At 39.2% G+C, this 19,573-nt stretch overlaps 1 protein-coding gene across 3 annotated transcripts in view; it reads right to left on the bottom strand.

The window, feature by feature from the left end:
• Nubpl (NUBP iron-sulfur cluster assembly factor, mitochondrial) overlaps window positions 1-19,354 on the bottom strand; it is a 152,746-nt gene extending 133,392 nt beyond the window's left edge. The window contains exons 1-3 of one of the 3 annotated variants that reach the window (XM_048361850.1): window positions 19,213-19,354; window positions 18,559-18,706; window positions 14,807-14,841 (exon numbers count right to left, since the gene is read on the bottom strand). In XM_048361850.1, coding sequence (XP_048217807.1) covers window positions 14,807-14,841; window positions 18,559-18,706; window positions 19,213-19,320 — 291 coding nt within the window. In that variant the 5' untranslated portion in view covers window positions 19,321-19,354. Of the gene's footprint in view, window positions 1-14,806; window positions 14,842-14,959; window positions 14,968-18,558; window positions 18,707-19,212 lie in introns of all 3 variants that reach the window. The other 2 variants (XM_048361852.1, XM_048361851.1) reach the window with 2 other exon arrangements.
• Window positions 19,355-19,573: the final 219 nt, after the last annotated feature.

Here is a 19,573-nt window from a genome sequence, read left to right as displayed (position 1 = left end):
TATGACTTGTTTCTAAACGAGACCATTCTTTCCTGATTTTAATTTCCTCCTTTAAAAATGGCATTTAGTAAAGCTCTCTACTTTCTTATATTTTCCATGTTCTTTGACTAATTATAATATCCTTCAATAACATGAAAACAATCTCATATTTTCCCCTATTATAGAAACAACTTGTATTACCTGCCTACTTTTTACAAAGATATGATTCTTAAACCATGTATTACTTATAATGGAGAAAGTTCTTTAAAAAAAACTAGAACTCACAAGTTCCATGGAGTCATTATTGTAAAGACAAAATTGGGAACTAATCAAGCTGAACAATTCCCACTAAAAGAAAGGAAAAACAAAAGTACTACTCAGATTTTCCACTTAAGTACTTGGTCACGTGCCTACAAGCCAGTATCTAAGGACCGTTCTATCCCTGTGCCTCTGTAAATATCCCTTTTGTTCCACATATTTTCTCAACCCCATTTCACCCCACCAGAATGGTCGGATCCTTCCTTTGAAACTTAATATTGAGAAAAAGAAAAGAGTAATTTATCTAAAAAGCCTTTCTGCAGTTAAAAAAAATACACAAATTGTTCCCAAAACATCCTTTGCTGGAGAGGTGCCACGTTGCAGCTGGATTGCTCACTGAAATATTCTGCTTATAAACAGCCCCTATAGCTTATCGCAGGCATTCATTAACTGTTAAATTGTCTCTAGTCATGATGAAATTTGTATTTTGAAGAAATGGAAGGGGTGACATTATCCAAAAGAAATAAACTCTTTACCTGACTTATGTAACTGTAGCCCTTCTGCATATCATCTTTATAATAACACTTAAATTGTCTTTAATTTCTATTTTGTGTACTTTTTGGAAATAACTATTCTATCTATTCTAACTATTCTAATCAATATCCAATTCATCCTGACACCCTCTTTTTTAATACCTTGGGGGAGTTCTAAAAGAACAAAGCTAATCACTATTTTAAGTCAAACAAATAAGGACACTGGATCAACAAAATAACAAGTAAACAACTGCTTAAAACCAACATGCTATACCAACTAAAACATTTAAATAAATGTCATTTTTAAGCTATAGATTTAGAAAGGTAACATTAGTTTTAGAATATATATGTTCTTTTAGCACAACCTTAAAAGGTACAAATACCTAAAAGACCAGATTCTCTAATTTCCTTCTAAGGTCATCTTATTCAGTTCTGTGGCCTCAAATGATACCTATGCTTTGATGACAGCCAAGTTTAAATCTCCAGGCCCGAACCTCTCTTTGAGCTCTGACTTAGTCAATATATATTCATTCATTCAGTGTTTACTGGACACTTGCAACTTTTTTTATATATACACATACTTTTTTAAACTTCTAATCTCTCCTTCAGAAATCTTCTCCATCTCAGGCAATATCACTATCATTTACATAGCTGGTATAACCAAAACCAAGAACTTAAAAAGACAGTAATTTCAACTTGGGTAAAGATCAAAAACATTTTGCTAAGTGAAATAAGCCAGACACAGGGGAAAATATGCAATGATTCCATTATATGAGATTCACAGTCAATTCACATAGAAAGGACATTGGAGGCTACCAAGGCCAGGGGAAAAGGAGAAAGAGATGTATTCTTTAATAAATTCTAAGTTTCAGTTTAGGATAATAAAAAGTTCTGAAAACTGACAGGGCTGGGGGTTACACAACAATATGCATATACTTAATGCAATGAGCTGCACGTTTACAAATAGCTAAAATGCTAAATCTTATGTATAGATTACTAAGCAAAATAAAAAAACAAGTAACTATCCCTGCCCACCACCCATAGTCAATTCCTCAGCAAATCTCATCTTTAACACATTTTAGAACCTAAGACCTTATCACTATCTCTATCACCACACTCCAAGCTGTCAGCCTAGATCCTTGTATTTGCTAGTCTCCCTGTTCTCATTCTTTTTTTTTTTTTTTTGCCAGTCCTGGGCCTTGGGCTCAGGGCCTGAGCACTGTCCCTGGCTTCTTTTTGCTCAAGGCTAGCACTCTGCCACTTGAGCCACAGCGCCCCTTCTGGCCATTTTCTGTATATGTGGTGCTGGGGAACCGAGGGCTTCATGCATAAGAGGCAAGCACTCTTGCCACTAGGCCATATCCCCAGCAGCCCTGTTCTCATTCTTAGTTCCTCAGTTTATTCTCTATATTTAGGAGAGATCCTTTCAACAAGAAAATTAGATCGTGTCACCACTCTGGCCAAAGTTTCACCATGTTAAATGGAAGGAAGGAAAGAAAGAAGGAGGGAGGGAGGGAAGGAGGGAGGGAGGGAGGGAGGGAGGGAGGGAGGGAGGGAGGGAGGGAGGGAGGGAGGGAGGGAGGGGAGGGAAAGGAAAGGGAAGGGAAGAAAGTCCAAGTTTCCAAAACTTCCAAGGCTATACATGATGAAGCACCTGGCAGCCTCTCCTTTAATCAACTGTAGTCATACTGACATTTCCCCCTATTCTTCAGGAAATATAAGTTGACTCAGCGCTTTTGTTCTTCCAGTAGCCAGTTTCTTAGTTCATTCAGCTATCTACTCTAATGTGATATCTTCAGAGATGCCATCTCAGACAACCTTACCAAGAAGAGTACCTCTCATCACTTTTTATTTCTTTTTCACTACCTTACTAGTTTCCATAATTTTATTACAATCTAAAAATGTGTATTTATTATGCCTCTTCCACTTTTACCACTATATTTCCAGGATCCAGAAAAGTGTACATGCTAAGTACTCAGAAAATTTCTTAAATATATGTACACAATTAACAACCAAGAGAAAGCCTTAGTCATCCAAGTTCCCATTATGAGCTTTCAGTCAAAGTCAGGCCTCAAAAATAGAATAAATCTTTTTTTAAAAAAAATTTTCTTATTTATTGTCAAAGTGATGTACAGAGAGGTTACAGTTTCATACCTTAGGCCTTGGATACATTTCTTGTACTGTTACCTCCTCCCTCATTCCCCCCTCCCACCTCCCCCTTTCCCTCTCCCCCATGAGTTGTTCAGTTGGTTTACACCACATGGTCTTGCTAGAATAAATCTTTCCTAATGCAGTTGTGGTGGTTCTTCTACCACTTTGAGCCTCACTTCAATGTTTAACATTAATTTTTAAAATTCATTTATCAGCATCAAATAACTCTCCCACATAACTCACAGCATCCTCCTCTGTACACGAGGTTCCCACTATGGAAATGGGAAAAACTTGTAAAGGTAAGTATAAATCCTTCCCTACTGGAGCTGCAGAAGTCATTTGGGAAAAGTGTTATTAGATATCGATAACATCTGAATATTTAATTGCCTTAACTGCTTACAAAGCATTCAACTTCTATGACTGATATCATCATTTAGCTCACATTTTATTTGGCAATAATATGAAAAAATAAAAGTCATTCCTTAATGTTTATAACAAGTTCCTCTATCACTAGTTAAGTGAATGGAAATTGAGTATTTGTTATACTGTTTCATAAACAAGCACAATCAAGCCAACAATCCAAGTCACAAATCAATGGAATTATGCCTATCTAGAATAATTTCCACTAATGTTTCTTGGCCAGGATACTCTCAAGCTGAATAGAATGTTTAAATAGCCTAGTAAAAGCATAATACAGACACCCTATTCTCCCATAAATAAGTGGTATTTTAATCATTTTTAAAGAAAAAGATACATGTATAAAGAATAAGATTAGCTATGTTGGTCATTTTTTACTTAAGTCACTCTAAATAGCACAAAGAACAAGACTAGCACCTTAATCAGTTTCCATGCTGACTGACAAAGAACCAGCCCATCTCACCCTAGATAACATTCCAGTACAAATTGGAGGATAAATATGTTCCAGGGTTTGGAGGAGCCTGATGCCTTCTGTTTCACTGATGGGAAAAACTGAGAGGGTCTGGAGATAAACAGACAGACAGAGACGGAGATGGAGATGGAGATGGAGATGGAGATGGAGACGGAGACAGAGACAGAGACAGAGAGAGGGCAAACTTATCTCCAAGCAGGGAATCTAGACTGCTTACACCACAACATCACTTTCCTCCCTTAATTCAAGAATGGTATATTGTTTAGGAACCACAGGCAGTAATCCAATTTATCATTTATTGCTCTTAGAAAATCTCAGCTTGTTATCTGTTCTGACAGTAATGAAATCATCCTTTAAAACTGTAGGATAAAGTTCTTCCTTCAGTTCGGCAGAAAACTAGGTGATTGTACTTTACCATTCACTGAAGTAGAACATGCTGCCTGCTCTCTTAAGCATCCATGTAAGATTCTTACAACAGTACAAAGAAGACTTATGTCCTTTTGGAAAACAAGAGAAAAGAGAGATTTTCTGAGGAGGCTTCTTAAGACTAACAGCTAAGAGAACAATTCAAAACAGAAATCTATTTTCTGTAAAAACTGGTTGATGTGGTTGATTTGGCAAAGCATTTGAGAGATGAAGGAGGAAGCAAGAACATGGTGACAGATTCAAGCTTACAATTATTTTGTCTTATTATGCCCACAATATATAAAGGCTCTTTAAAAGTGTTTCCTCTTTCATGGGAGCGCTCACTGACCCATTGCAGCACGCCGGGCAGCCCCCAGCCCTTTCACACACTGCAACTGTTTCTGACCAGAATCAAACAGGCTGGAACGAAATCTGTCATGTGAAATATTTCACAGACAAAATGAGAGCTTTAAAATGCCACAACCGGAAACAATAACATTCTGATTTTTTTTTTTATACTTCCAGTCTTTAATCTTATCAAAGCTTATTTTCAATGTAATAACCCGGTACTCTAGATTTTCTGGCATATGATAATAGCATTTAAGTCTTTGGGTGTTGCTTTACTTGCTCAAATAAAAAGGCTAAATCTCTGGTGGTTTTTTTTTTTTCTAAAGCTTCTCTAAGTGTAATGAGGTAAAGCCACAGGTGCTGAGTTCGAATCCAGATCTCAGACAAAAAAAGAAAAGAAATAACCAACCCTTGGGCAGGGAGGTTGGGGAATGACTCCTTGGATATGGATATTTGAGAAAACCCAGTAACTTGTTCAAACCTTTAGAAATTTGCAGCAAACGTAAGTTGTTTTCAATCACCCAGCCACTCCAAAAAGCCCCCAAAAATAACACTAGCAAGTGTTCGGACTATATAACAAGGGGCCAAGCAACAATGACAGATGGTGTGGGATGCAGTCTTTGGACTGGCAGAAGTCACCACCATTCTAATAACAGAAAATAAGCATGAACCAAGAGAGGAACAAGTAATATTGCATGAAGACATGAGGAAAGGTTCACAGAGGAAGAGACTTCCAACAGGAGACCTGGAAGACAATAGGAGGTGGCAAGGAAGACAATCAACACAGGGAGCGGTACAAAGTCAAGTGCAGACTGAAAAAACAGAGTCAGTTCTGAAAAACTAAGCTAAGTAATTTGGGCAGAAACCTATATACAGTGGGGAATTTTCTACAAGCAATTGAAGAAATCATTAATTCAAAGTAGAAGAGCTTAAGTTAGCCAGTTAAAAGGTCGTGGAGACTGGGTACAAATGGTTCACATAATCCTAGCTACTCAGGAGGCTGAGATCTAAGGCCTGCAGTTCAACACCAGCCCATGCAGGAAGTCTGCGAGATTATCTCCAATTAGCCACCAAAAGCCACAAGTGGAGCTGGGCCTCAAGTGGAAGAGGGCTAGCCTTAAGCAAAAAAGTTCAGGGACATCACCAAGCTCCAACTTCTAGCTCCAGGACCAGCACTAAACTGTTATGGGGCTCAAGGGAGGAGATTCCCCGTCCCTCTAAGAGTCCACCACTCAGGGACAGTCTCAAGCAAAGAGATGGGTTTACTGGGGAAGCAAAAAGCAAACTGACCGTCCAGGGACGCAACACAGACTCAGAGCTGAAACTGCGACAATGAAAAGTGGGCTGACCAGCCAGGGCACAGTGCAGACTTGGGAGCTAACAGTCCTCAAGCTGGGCTTATAAAGGTAAAAGCATAGCACAGATGTAGTAGGTTGACGCAGGGGGTAGAGCAAGCAACAAACAAGTTAAGCAAGCCACTTACAGAAGCAAAATTTGGGGGTCAGGTTGACCTAATCCACTCCCCCCAACATTTCCTATCATGTTTCCCTAGTCAAGATGGAGTCAGCTCTACTTCCTACAACAAAACAATTTTTTTAAAAAAGGTCATAGAAAACTTTGAAGTGAAAAATTCCTACCTAGGTTCACATTAATTTGGAAAACAAGATAATTCTCGAATCAAAACATTAATGCCTACTGACTAACCTATAAAAGTAGAGTGGAATAGATGAAAGATAAATGTGACATCAGGATGCTTCTCCCATCTGAAGTGAGGTCTACGTCCTCTGCCCTTGAATTTAGGACACAACTATCACAACCAGGAATCCAACATGATTACCAATACTAGGTCACAAAAGGCTATACATATATTTTCCAGTTTACTTACTAGGACACTAATTCTGGGAGCTCTGAGCCACTAGTGAAGAAGTTCAACTACACTGAAGCTGCTAAACTATGGAGATGCCCATGCAACTTGCAGTAGCCATGTAAAGCACTCCAGCCAGCAAGACTTGCTGAATTCAGCCTTCAAAAGAAATCCTAGTTCAGTTTCAAGCATGTGAGAACACAGCCTCTTCATAAACACGGCTCTAAACCATCTTAAGTCTTCCCAGCTGAAGCTACAAGCACCACAGAAAAAGCATATAAAACCCAAACCATTCCTGCTACTCTGTTCAAATTCTTGTCCCATAGAACCTATGAGCATAATAAAATGATTATGGCTTTATGGGACTATGGTTAAGGTATTATTTTGCATTAATTAATAACTAAAATAGGTGGAGGGAAGATTAAAAATAAATTAATTCATTTATTCTGTAATAGTGGGTTATTACAGAACACATGAACAGGAGGCTCTACAGAGAAAGAAAATTATAGTGATTCTATTTAGATAATTTAAAACGGATATATCTGAAGAATATCAAAAGAAAATGTTGAGTAAACTACTGAAAAGAATCTCAATTTTTAAAAAGAGGTATTGGCTAAAGAAGCAGCATAAGAAGATAAAGGAAGGATGTATGAGAAAGGAAAACATGAAGAAAGCATAGGAATAGATTAATTATAAAAGTTAGGAAAAATGCAAGGGTCGGAGAAAAAAGAAACAAGAATAATTCTGGGAAATCCAGGCAAATAAGATTCTCTAAGCTGGGCACCAGTGGCTCACACCTATAATCCTAGCTACTCAGGAAGCTGAGATCTAGAGATTCAGGTTCAAAGCCAGCCCAGGCAAGTAAGTTCATGAGTCTCAAGTAAGTTCATGAGTCTCTTATCTCCATAAACTAAAAAAAATAAAATAAAAAGCCAGAAGTAGAGCTGTGGCTCAAGTAGTGGAACATTAGCTTTGGGCAAAAGCTGAGTGACAGTGCTCTGGCCCTGAGCTCAAGCCCCAGAACCAGCACACACACACACACACACACACACACACACACACACGTGCACACATGCACACACACACTCACACACAGTTATTCATATTGCTACTGTTAAAAAAAATACTACAATTGCTGTGTGAATGCATTAATAATACAAGTAAATAGTGCTACTGGAATTCATAAAATAGAGAAAGGACCCTCCTTTTAGAGAAACCCAGGGAACACATCACTGAATTGCCTATCATGGAAAACTGAGCAGCAGAAGGGAGCCCATAGGCTCATATCAAAAGGGCAGCCTGGATTCTGTCATCGCTCAGTCCTCTCCACCAGCACCCTTGTAATAAGCCCTAACGAGCATAGTCATACAGGTAATCCAGATGAAAGGTCATTTAAAGCTGAAAGAAGGTGAAGAGAACATTCTGGTAAAAATGAAAAAGACTGTAAGCATTCAAGAAAAGAATAGATCCAGCCCAGACTCACTTCAGCAAGCCACCCAGATTAACTAAAGCATAAGAACCAGTTAGAAGAATAATTGAAGATAAACCTATAAAGTAGATTAGAGCCAGATGATAGAGTGCTTTGCTTGAACACCAACAAAGGCTATCTGTCAGCTATGCCTCTAAGCAAGGGAGTTATGTGATTCCAATAGTTACAAGTAATCTGGCATTGTGTCCTGGAAGGATGTGAACACAGGCAAGGTTGGCCACTGAAACAAGGACTGTGTGTCTCATTCACTTCTGCATCTTCCAAATTAATATAGCACTTAGGAAAGAAGAAGCACTCAAAAACTGTCTGAGGCATAAATGAACAAATAAGCCCAAAAGAACATAAGCCTGCAGATGAAATAGTAGAAATGGAAAGATACGTATGGAAAAATACTGTGACAGAGAATATTTGCTGTCTGATGAAATGAGGCAAGGCGAGGGCACAATCAATGAAGGCTGTAAAAGTGATAAATACTTCATGGAGTGTATTACAGCTTTCTGTAAGAATCAAATATAATTACATTCATGAAAATACTCCATGGGAAAAAAAAACAATTTTCTCTGGAATAAAAGCTACTCATCTTGGGCAGATTTAGTACTATATATTTAGTCTGAATATATCTCATCATGTTAAGACACTTGTCTTCCTTTCAGTTCTTCTGGCTTTAAGAGTACACAGTGCATCTACTCTGTTAGGAATCAAAAACCCTACTAATTTTGCTTTAACTAACATTTTCTCATTCACAGACAAAACTAAATAGTTTCAGCTATATTCCATCATAAATGTACATAGGGCTGGGAATAAAGCTCGGCGGCTTGCCTGGCGTATGAAAGGCACTAGGTTCAATTTGTAGCATCTCCTCAAAAAAGGAAGAAAATACATACGTACACACATAGTTATACAGATTAGATAGGTGAGTAAACAAGATACACTCATATTATATAAACACATATAAACATGTACACATATTTATGCATATGCATTATATATAAAACATAACTGTAGTCTTAGCAGTATATGAGCTTCTACAGTTTATTTTTTATGTTTATTTTTCTTTGTATTCCCAGGGTATCTGGCAAGGAGTGCTACAGGTGCTCGATAAACTTGCTGGACTAAAATGAACTGAGACAAATACACAGGTTTTTACAGAGCTTCAGATGGCCTTTGTTTCCTCCTCCCAGGCTCAGTGCTCCTCCTAACTGACTTTTATACTATAAACAAATAAGATCCATAATAAAAGTCGTTTAGGAAAGAAGAAATATGATCATGGATACATATGATCACCACGTTATCAATAGATGTTTAACAACCAGCTTGGGAAAAAGTGGGAGACTTGATTTTCAGTGTTTGCCACCTTCCATGGCTTAAATACTCCCACCATGGTCTATTCCAACCTAACAACATAAGACATATTGGTTTGCAATATCCCTGAAAGTTTAACAATTAGTTCTCACAAGTCAGTATAAGCCATTTCCACCATACCACTAGATAAAATTTTGATGTGCAATACACACAATCACTAAACTCTTCACTTCAACATTACCCATCCCCAAAAGAAAGAACAAAAGGTAAGGGGGAAAAAAACAATAGGGAGAATCTACAGTCTACACACCATTCAATAATGGCCTATGACTTCAAACAAAGCAGTCTCCCAGAAATAACTAGCTTTTTATCATTTTGATTTTGTTCTTTGGTAGTACTGGGGAAGAACTTAGGCCTCCAAACAAGTGTTCAATCACTTGAGTCATGTCACAGTCTTCTTCCTTTGTAGTGTGTTTTTCAGATAATGTTTCTTGCTTTTGCTCAGGCCGGCCTTAAAACCACAATCCTCCAACCCATGCCTTCCAGGTAGCTGGGACTACAGACATGTTCCATTACATCTAGCTTTTTGAAATTGCTAGTACCAGGGCTTGAACTCAGGACCTCTGACTCAAACTTGGCTTTTCACTCACAGCGGCTCTCTATCACTCTAGCCACAGATTCAGTGCAATTTCTATCAAAACCCCAATGTATTCTTTGTTAAAATTTGTATGGAAAAATAAAGACCTCGATGTGCAAAAGCAATCCTGAGTGAAAAGAACAACTCTGGAGGTATCACAATATGGACTGCATAGTCATAGTAACAAAAATAACATGTTACTGGAACAAATATAGACACAAAGAATAATAGGAGAAAATAGAAGATCCAGAAATAAAAAACACACAGCTATCGCCATCTGATTTTTTATAAAATAGCCGAAAAATACACTGAAGAAAAAGCCTCTTGAAAAAATGATATGGAGGGGCTGGGGATATGGCCTAGTGGCAAGAGTGCTTCCTTCATGTACATGAGGCCCTGGGTTCAATTCCCCAGCACCACATATACAGAAAACGGCCAGAAGTAGTGCTGTGGCTCAAGTGGCAGAGTGCTAGCCTTGAGCAAAAAGAAGCCAGGGACAGTGCTCAGGCCCTGAGTCCAAGCCCCAGGACTGGCCAAAAAAAAAAAAAAATGATATGGAGGAAAACTGAGTATATAGCAGACTCAAACCTAATCCCTCTCTCTCACCTACCCTGTACAAAAATCAACTCCAAATGGATCATAGATCTTAATATAAGACTTGAAACATTAAAACTACTACTACAAAAAGGAGGGTACAGTTAAAAATTTTCTGAACAGAACTCCAATTGGCCAGAAAATAGGAACAAGAATGGACAAATGGAACTACATTAAACTTAAAAGTTTCTGTGCCTGGTGCCGGTGACTAACACCTGTAATCCTGAACTCAAGAGGCTTAGATCATAAGATCACAGTTCAAAGCCAGCCCAGGCAGGAAAGTCCATGAGACTTTTTTTTTTCTTTTGCCAGTCCTGGGCCTTGGACTCAGGGCTAAGCACTGTCCCTGGCTTCTCTTTGCTCAAGGCTAGCACTCTGCCACTTGAGTCACAGTGCCACTTCTGGCCATTTTCTGTATATGTGGTGCTGGGGAATCGAACCCAGGGCTTCAAGTATAAGAGGCAAGCGCTCTTGCCACTAGGCCATATCCCCAGCCCTCCATAAGACTCTTATCTCCAATTAACCACCAGAAAAAGCAGAAGTGGCGTTGTGGCTCAAAGTAGTAGAGCACTAGCCTTGAGTTGAAGAGCTCAAAGACAGTGCCCAGGCCAGTTCAAGCCCCATAAACAATAGAGCTGAGTGCGGGTGGCTCACACCTGTAATCCTGGCTACTCAGGAGGCTGAGATCTGAAGACTATAGTTCAAAGCCAACCTGGGCAACAAAGTCTGTGAGACTCTGATCTCCAATTTTTAAAAAAGCCAGGAGTGGTGTTGTGGCTCAAGTGGTAGAGCACTAGCCTTGAACATAAAGAGGCTCGGGAACAGTGCCCAGGCCCTGAGTTCAAGTGGCAGGATTGCAGAAGGAAGGAAGGAAGGAAAGAAGGAAGGAAGGAAGGAAGGAAGGAAGGAATTACCAGAACCAAGAGACAACCCATATAGGGTTGCGAATGTGGCTTAGAGGTACAGTGCTTGCCTAGCATGCATGAGGCCCTGAGTTCGATTACTCAGTATCACATAAACAAAAAATTAAATATTTTTTAAAAAAGAGGCAACCCACAGAATGGAGACAATATTCACCAGCTATTCAATATATAAATAATTCCTGAATATACCAAGAGCTGGGAAAAAAGTAAACAGCGAAAGAACAAATAATCATTGTTTAAGCAGGCACTAGTAGCTCACCCCTATAATCACAGGAAGCTACGCAGGAGGCTGAGATCTAGGATTGTCATTCAAAGCCAGCCTAGGCAGGAAAGTCTGTGAGACTTTTATCTCCAATCAACCACCAAAAAGTTGGAAGTGGAATTATAACTCAAGTAGTTAAAATCAAGGCTGAGGGAGAAAGTAAGAAAGAAAGAGAGAAAGAGAGAGAGAGAGAGAGAGAGAGAGAGAAAGGAAGGAAGAAAGGAAGGAAGGAAGGAAGGAAGGAAGGAAGGAAGGAAGGAAGGAAGGAAGGAAGGAAGGAAGGAAGGAAGGAGGGAAGAAAGAAAGAAAGAAAGAAAGAAAGAAAGAAAGAAAGAAGAAAGAAAGAAAGAAAGAAAGAAAGAGAGAGAGAGAGAGAGAGAGAGGGAGGGAGGGAGGGAGGGAGGGAGGGAGGGAGGAAGGGAGGAAGGGAGGAAGGGAGGAAGGGAGGAAGGGAGGGAGGAAGGAAGGAAGGAAGGAAGGAAGGAAGGAAGGAAGGAAAGGAAGGAAGGAAGGAAGGAAGGAAGAAAGGAAGGAACGAAGGAAGGAAGGAACGAAGGAAGGAAGGAAGGAACAAAGGAACGAAGGAACGAAGGAACGAAGGAAGGAAGGAAGGAAGGAAGAAAGGAAGGGGGGGGCTGGGAATGTGGCTTAGTGGTAGAGTGCTTGCCTAGCATGCATGAAGCCCTGGCGATTCCTCAGCACCACATACATAGAAAAAGCCGGAAGTGGCGCTGTGACTCAAGTGGCAGAGTGCCAGCCTTGAGCAAAAGAAGTTCAGGGACAGTGCCCAGGCCCTGAGTTCAAGCCCCAGGACTGGCAAAAAAGAAAAGAAAAAGGAAGGAAGGAAAAAAGAAGGAAAGAAAAGGAAGACTCACAAAAAGTATGTAATTCTACCAACACCCTAATTTGAGCTCACTGAAAACCACTTGAGCTTGTTTGTGAACTTCTTATGACAGAAGTAGGAAAGTATTACACATAGAAAATGCCATGAAAGTATCTTCACAGGCTCTCTGAAATGCATATGAACATCTTTGACGTCCATTATTCTGCCTACCAAACCATAGAAAGACTCAATGATGTCTTTAAAAAAGCAAAATTAAATTCAAAAAAGACAAGATGAGACAAAAGAAAGTAGTTCCCACATAAAAGGAAGAGAGTTAAAATGAAATCTAAAAAGAAAAAGTTAACTTTGCAGTAGAATTTTCTCATTACAGAAGGATAACTTAAAAGAAACATGGTATTTTTTTCTCTAGAAGTCCAATTTACTTGGCTCTATGGCGAATAAAATTTAAGTAACCAAAATATTATGAATTTTTATTGTTTTCCCATTTCAAGAAATAAGAAAGGGGTAAATATCAAAAGGTATGTTCTCTACATCCCTAGTTCTGGTGTCTATCCGATTCTGGACTCCCTTTAAACAATATTAAACTTGTAGAGAGGGAGGAGGTAACAAATGGTACAAGAAATTTACCCATGGCCTTACATATGAAACTGTAACCCCTCTGTACATCATTTTGACAATAAATAATTATTATTTTAAAAACTTGTAGAAATAATATACATTATTTTTCCCTATGTACTATCTATTGGAAACAACAAAATGCACAGTAATGGTAGAAAATGTGTTAGAAGCACAGACCTAGATTAACACATAAAATGATTCTTGCCTACATTTTACAAACTAGGTTTAAAAGATATATTAAGATCAGTTCTGAAATAGGTAAGTGAATTTTTATCAGTTACTAAATTGGTGGAATTATACAATATGTTCAATGTTCATTTTTATTGTATTTTAAATATCTAAAAACATAATAATGCCTAGCATTTATGAAAGTATAAAAAGAAGTATTCTTAAATACTATTAGGTATTTAAGTATTCCTAAATAGCTAAAATAAAAAATAAATGAAACTTTCAGGAATACATATAACCAATTTAAAATGTGCATACCTTTTGAGACCTAGTAATGTTACTTCCAGCAACCTATCCTACAAAAATATCATACAGTATTTTAAAAGTGGGTCATAGGAATTCCACAGTCGGACTAGGGACAGGGCACAAGTGGTAGAGTGCCTGCTTAGCAAGTATGAGGACTGGAGTTCAAACCCTAGTACTGTAAAACCATTCAGAAAAAGGCAGAAGTGGTGCTGTGGCTCATGAGTTAGAGCACTAGCCTTGAGGACAAAGAGGCTCAGGGATAGTGCCCAGGCCATGAGTTCAAGCCTCAGGACTTGCAAAAATGTAAAAAGATACAAGAAGCCAAACTAAGTATTTCAACAAGAAAAAATGGTTTTATATGTTATAGACAACTGTGAATATAGCCATCGTTAATAACAAGAGGTATGTCACTGAGGGCTGGGAGCTCATGCATGTAATCCTACTCAAGTGGCTGAGAGATGAGGACACAAGTTCAAAGCCAGAAAATCTGGATAGGTAAGTCCAAAGACTCTTATTGCCAATAAACTACTCAAGAAAAGCCAGGAGTAGCACTGAGGCGCAAGTGGTAGAGTGCTAGCCTTGAGCACAAAAGCTCAGGTAGCACATAGGCCCTGAGTTCAAGCCCCAGGATAGGCACAAACCAACATACAAACAAACAAATAAATAAACAGTAACCCCTTTGTACAATACCTTCACAATATCAATAAAATTGTATTTTAAAAATTTTAAAGAATGAGGTATATCATAGGAAGATGCATGTACTTACACATACATGTATACTATACAATGTTTATATGATGACAGAAAAGAGCTGAAAAAAGATATATACTAATTACAGCTAGTCCTTTGATATAAAGGGGGAATGCATGAACCCTCTTATTTTGCATATATAATCTATTTCAGTGGACTAACAGTACTTTGAAATTATCTTTTACCTTAAAAGAAAAAACCTGAATTACTAACACTTAACAAATTAAACCCAGAATGTTTGTACAAATCAGAATAGTGAAGAGTGGCTTCTATCCAAGAACAGGAGAGTCTTTGTAGAATACCAAGCACATAATCTATGATTAATACTTAAATGTACCATCATTACTACATGACACCGCTAATGACGCATTTGTAGATCCTTAAGAACATGCAATTGAACATACACTACATCACTTCTGACAGAGTAATAGTATGTTCTTTATCATTGCCTTAAATAAGCTAATATTTCTATTAATCAACACATACCGAATCATTTGCTGCTAGTGCAAGTGCCAGGTTCACTAAAAGAAAACAGAAAGAAATTAATTTAGTAACTTCTTCTATGAAAATTAACTATGCCTCCAAAAAACAAAATTTTAATGCAGGTCCCCTTTTTGTTTTTTGGCTAGTCCTGGGGCTTGAACTCAAGGCCTGAGCACTACTGTCCCTGGCTTCTTTTTGCTCCCGGCTAGCACTCTGCCACTTGAGCCACAGCGCCACTTCTGGCCTTTTCTATATATGTGGTGCTGAGGAATCGAACCCAGGGCTTCATGTATATGAGGCAAGCACTCTTGCCACTAGGCCATATTCCCAGCCCATAAAGACTTTTTTTTTTTTTTTTTTTGCCAGTCCTGGGGCTTGAACTCTGGGCCTGGGCACTGTCCCTGAGCTCCTTTTTCTCAAGGCTAGCACTCTACTACTTGAGCCACAGCGCCACTGTTGCATCTCATTTATGTGTAAAGAGCAAGAATATAAAGATAATTCAGAAAACAAAAAGACAAAAAATGAAAGTAATTTTGCAAGTACCAATAGATGCATGCCCTAAAATTAACTTTTTAAGTTTTATAATACCTTACAACTTCCTTCAAACATCCTCCTAGTGTTTTATAAATGTCAGTGAAATACATAGTTCAGTTATTTTCAAAAGCATATTTCACAGAAACAAAAACCTCGTTTGATAAACAAAAATGAATATGATTCTACTAGCATTTAAAAATAAATGCTAATGTTGTCGGAGTTCCAATAATCTTACTCATAAGTACAAGTGTATACAAAGGCTGGGCCACTGTGCACAGAGGGAAAAGAGGATACAAATACATACAGAATGTTTTCCAAACTGCCTATACCAGTAAATTCCAGAGGCAGAGAGTTGGAAAGGAAGATGGAGATATGCCACATCTGAGAAAAAATGATCCTAATCTATTTCCCAAACTGATTAAATAAATAGACCCTCCTACTATGAATCACATTTCCTTACAGCACGTGGCTATAAATTACATTGGAGTAGTTTCCTTTAAAGTAGTTAAAAACACTCTTTTTTTTTTGGCCAGTCCCGGGCCTTGGACTCAGGGCCTGAGCACTGTCCCTGGCTTCTTCCCGCTCAAGGCTAGCACTCTGCCACTTGAGCCACAGCGCCGCTTCTGGCCGTTTTCTGTATATGTGGTGCTGGGGAATCGAACCTAGGGCCTCGTGTATCCGAGGCAGGCACTCTTGCCACTAGGCTATATCCCCAGCCCTTAAAAACACTCTTGATCAATAGGCAAATAGGGAGACAAGAAAAAAGAAAATAAAGTGGTAAAGAACATAAATTTGGCAAGGCACTGGGTGGCCATGCCTATAATCCTAGCCACTCAGGAGGCTGAAATCCAAGAAACTCAGTTCAAAGCTAGTCAGTGCAGACAAATCCATGATTATCTCCAAATAGCCAGCAGAAAGCCAGAACTGGAGGCATGTCTCAAGTTGTACCATGCCAGCTGTCAGCAAATAAGCCAAATGAGAGTATGAGGGCTGGCGTTCAAGCCCCAGCACAAAATGAATTTTAAAACTAACCTAAATCAAATTCCAGCTCCCCTACCTTCGAGTATATACAAAAGTGACTAGGTTATTTTACCTCCTCTGTAAAATAAATATAATCCCTCCTTCATAACTATTTTAAAGATTAAATAATACACTATATATAAAGTGTTTACCCTAGAGCATGGAACTTGATAAATTCATTCTTATAAATTACAAAATAAATCTGAATTTATATAATGAAGCATATCTAACTTTTAAACAGAGAATTCATCTTAAAGTTAGATTCTACATGCATTTAAGCAACAGGATCACATAACGAACGTGTTTATAGTTACCAAAAGTCATCATTCTAATCCAAAACATCACTATCGTGTGTGTGTGTCCAAACATTCTTTTGAAATAGTAAAAAGGAGTACAGGCTGGAAACATGGCTTAGTAGTAGAATGCTTGCCTAGCATACATGAAGCCCTGGGCTCGATTCCTCAGCACCAGATAAACAGAAAAAGCTGAAGTGGTCCTGAGCAAAAAGAAGCCATGACAGTGCTCAGACCCTGAGTCCAAGGCCCAGGACTGGCAAAAAAAAAAAAAAAAAAAATCTGACAAACTCTTCTACATCTCTTTTCAGGTAATAAGGAAAGAGGAAAGAAAATGAATGTAGCTGATCACAATATTGTATATTTGTAGCTGGTTACACAACCATGAAACTGCTATAGCCAAAAAGTATGGACTATGTCAGCACACAAGGGTCTATCTTATTGAAAATGTCTTGGGCTTCACTGAAACTGATGAATTTTCATGTCAATATCTGCATTATTACTTTAAGCTAAAAGTTCAGGGGGGAAAAGTCAATTTTTTTATTTTACTGGTCTAGAACTAGGCCCAAATGAACAAAATGAAATAGAGTAAAGAAAATCTTTTTTTTTAAACTGCTAAAAAGGAATCAGTATGGCCTAAATTAGCAAGCATTCCTACTAAAATGCTTAAAATTCATTATGTGATTGCTTTGTGATTCCAAATTAAATAACCTCAAAGGTATCATAAAACTCAAAGTACAAGAGTGCAGTTATGAGTAAGTAATACACAGCACAAGGACACCTAATAACATATTCTATATTTGAAATTCATTAAGATAGTACTGTTTTGGGGCTGGGAATATGGCCTAGTGGCAAGAGTGCTTGCCTCGTATACATGAGGCCCTGGGTTCGATTCCTCAGCACCACATATACAGAAAATGGCCAGAAGTGGCGCTGTGGCTCAAGTGGCAGAGTGCTAGCCTTGAGCAAAAAAGAAGCCAGGGACAGTGCTCAGGCCCTGAGTTCATGGCCTAGGACTGGCCCAAAAAAAAAAAAAAAGATAGTACTGTTTTCTCACCACACACAATAAAATAATAACTAGCATGATTGTGGAAATCACTTCACGACATATACATTTAACAAACTATCAGTTCTACAACTTGAATAAACATAGTATTTGTCTGTATAGCTGAATAAAAGAAGTCACATTATTTCTAGTGAATAGAACTGGGAGGGGTTTCTCTTGTTCCTTATGACACTAGAATAATCTGTCGGGAAAGGTTCTTAAGGAAGTTTTTGTAAGTAATTATTAATCTTGGCTGTTAATTTTTCCATTTCTGATGTCACTTCTATTATAGGCTCTAAAAGAAGCATTTTTGTGACAAGGCTAAATAAATAAGAGCCACTGAAAAAGAAGTCTGTTCATAGTATATTAATATAAAAGATGTGGCTACAGATGACATTTTAAGTCATTAAAACAATGCTAACCCTTTACAAGTATTTTCAAATTATTAGTTTTGTTGACTTTGCAAGTAGTGAAAATTACATTATGGTTAAATGCAAAAAGGTCACAGTAACAACAATCTCACTGCAAATAACAGTATAGCTTTATGCATACTAATAAAGATTGGAAAAAAATTGAAAGTTAAGTATTCTAAAGAAAAAGAAACCGGTTTGCTGAATGCTATGGAGTAGACACTGCAGTGATTAGTTTGCTTAACTTGCAAAAACAGCCTATGAAAGGTTATCGTCTTCTCAGTTAAGTAAACTGTGAAACTCAACCTGACCACCTACTTTGAGTAGACAAATCTGGTGTCTCCTTTTACCTCCAAATATCGCAAACACTAAACTTACAAAGAAAAACAAATGAATAATGTGCATCAGCTAACGGGTTAACCAATGGGGATCATCATTAATATCCTGTAATACCTGCTGTCGTAGACTTTCCAACTCCACCCTTTCCAGAAGCCACAACTATGACTTGTTTAACACCTTCTATGGGCTTCTGTTTTGGAAGTCCTCGGGACATGATTTGTGCTCTTCTTTGTTTTAGGGGATCACTCTCTGCGCCAGAAAACTTTAAAAATAAATAAAACAAGATAATCATTTTTAGTAAGCCTTTCTCCAGTATTAAGATTTAAAGATTTCTTAAAAAAAAAAATCAGGATTCCGGGGCCTTCCTTTTCTAATGCTGCCTTCAATGAGCCGTTTGGCCTTGTTGTTACTGATCCTACTTGGAAGGATGCATTGCTGAAACTGAACATGGTAACGGGGTACGTGGGCTTTTCTAACGGGGCAAGTAAGTGGCTTGTTCTGATGCTTCGCGAGTTTTCCTTCTCTTCTTGGCATATACTACAAAACCCACAACCAAGAAAGCGACGCGCACGGTACTCAGATCCGAGTCCACACTACCCCGGCCGGCCCCACCCCGGTCTCCACACCCTGAACAGCGAGACCGGCCCGCACTCGAGGCCGCGGGAGACCTGACGTGGTCCCGGGCCCCGAGACCACGGCCACCGGCAGCCCGGCCGGCCCTCCAGCAACCCCGTCCCGCCCCTCCTGCTGCTCGGCGGCACCCCGGACCTGGCGCCGAGCGGCCCAAATTCCGCTTCTCCCAGGCGGGACAGCGGCTCCACTATCGCCCCAAAGCACCATCCCACGGCCGGGCAGCAAACGCCGCCAAAGCCCCATGGCGTGGGAGCCTGGCGCCGGGCCTGCCGGGAAATGGCGCGTCGCGGGCGCGGGGTGATGACGTCGCGCGGCCTCCCGAGGCTTCCCGCCCCTCAGCGGCCGGCCTCGCCGGCCCGGAGTTACTTAGCCTGGGAACACAATTTGTCCCCCGAGTCCCAAGTGTTTTGCAGCCTGCTACCGGATCCTTGCACCGGCTTCGCCCTGAGAACGCCCCGTTTCCTGCCTAGGAAGCTCAGAGAGGACAGAGGAAGTG

The sequence above is a fragment of the Perognathus longimembris genome, chromosome 14, assembly GCF_023159225.1.
Source record: "Perognathus longimembris pacificus isolate PPM17 chromosome 14, ASM2315922v1, whole genome shotgun sequence".
Lineage (NCBI taxonomy): Eukaryota > Metazoa > Chordata > Mammalia > Rodentia > Heteromyidae > Perognathus > Perognathus longimembris.
This window is presented reverse-complemented; position numbering and strand designations above follow the sequence as displayed.